This window comes from Merops nubicus, unplaced genomic scaffold (assembly GCF_000691845.1).
Source record: "Merops nubicus isolate BGI_N331 unplaced genomic scaffold, ASM69184v1 scaffold9700, whole genome shotgun sequence".
NCBI classification, from domain to species: Eukaryota; Metazoa; Chordata; class Aves; order Coraciiformes; family Meropidae; genus Merops; species Merops nubicus.
The window spans coordinates 14,260-14,620 of record NW_008584796.1 but is presented as its reverse complement, the minus strand read 5'-3'; the positions used below and the strand labels follow the sequence as shown (position 1 = coordinate 14,620).

The 361-nt window shown below is 67.0% G+C and overlaps 1 protein-coding gene across 1 annotated transcript in view; it reads right to left on the bottom strand.

The window, feature by feature from the left end:
* Positions 1–142: 142 nt before the first annotated feature.
* Positions 143–361, bottom strand: part of ZMAT5 (zinc finger, matrin-type 5) — a gene marked incomplete at its 3' end in the record, with an annotated part of 9,262 nt that continues 9,043 nt past the window's right edge. The window contains exon 4 of the mRNA XM_008945384.1: positions 143–254. Within this exon, the coding sequence (XP_008943632.1) occupies positions 143–254 (112 nt within the window). The remainder of the gene's footprint in view (positions 255–361) is intronic.

The window sequence follows — 361 nt, the reverse complement described above, 5'->3', positions numbered from 1 at the left end:
TCCCACCCAAACCATTCCATGAGTCTACGATCCCCTGCACCCCCTCCTACCCCACTCCACCCCTCTTGCGGGACCCCCTGTGCACCATGCGGGCCAGGAGCAGCCACCAGCCCTCAGAGGGGTGCTCCCCAGCCAGAGGTACCTGTTACTCTGAGCTGCACTCAGCCTCTTGGCCCTCTTCTCCAGCCAGTCCTCGATGGTGCCGGGCGGGACGTCTGCCCCCTCCTGCCGCAGCTCCCTCAGCCTCTGCTCCCCTGGGGGGGGGAGGAAGAGCCGTCAGACACGCCCCGCAGGCTCCACTGAACCCCCTGCTCCTTGCCCTGCATGCTTCCTCCCCGTGGAGAGGCTGCAGCTTGCCTGT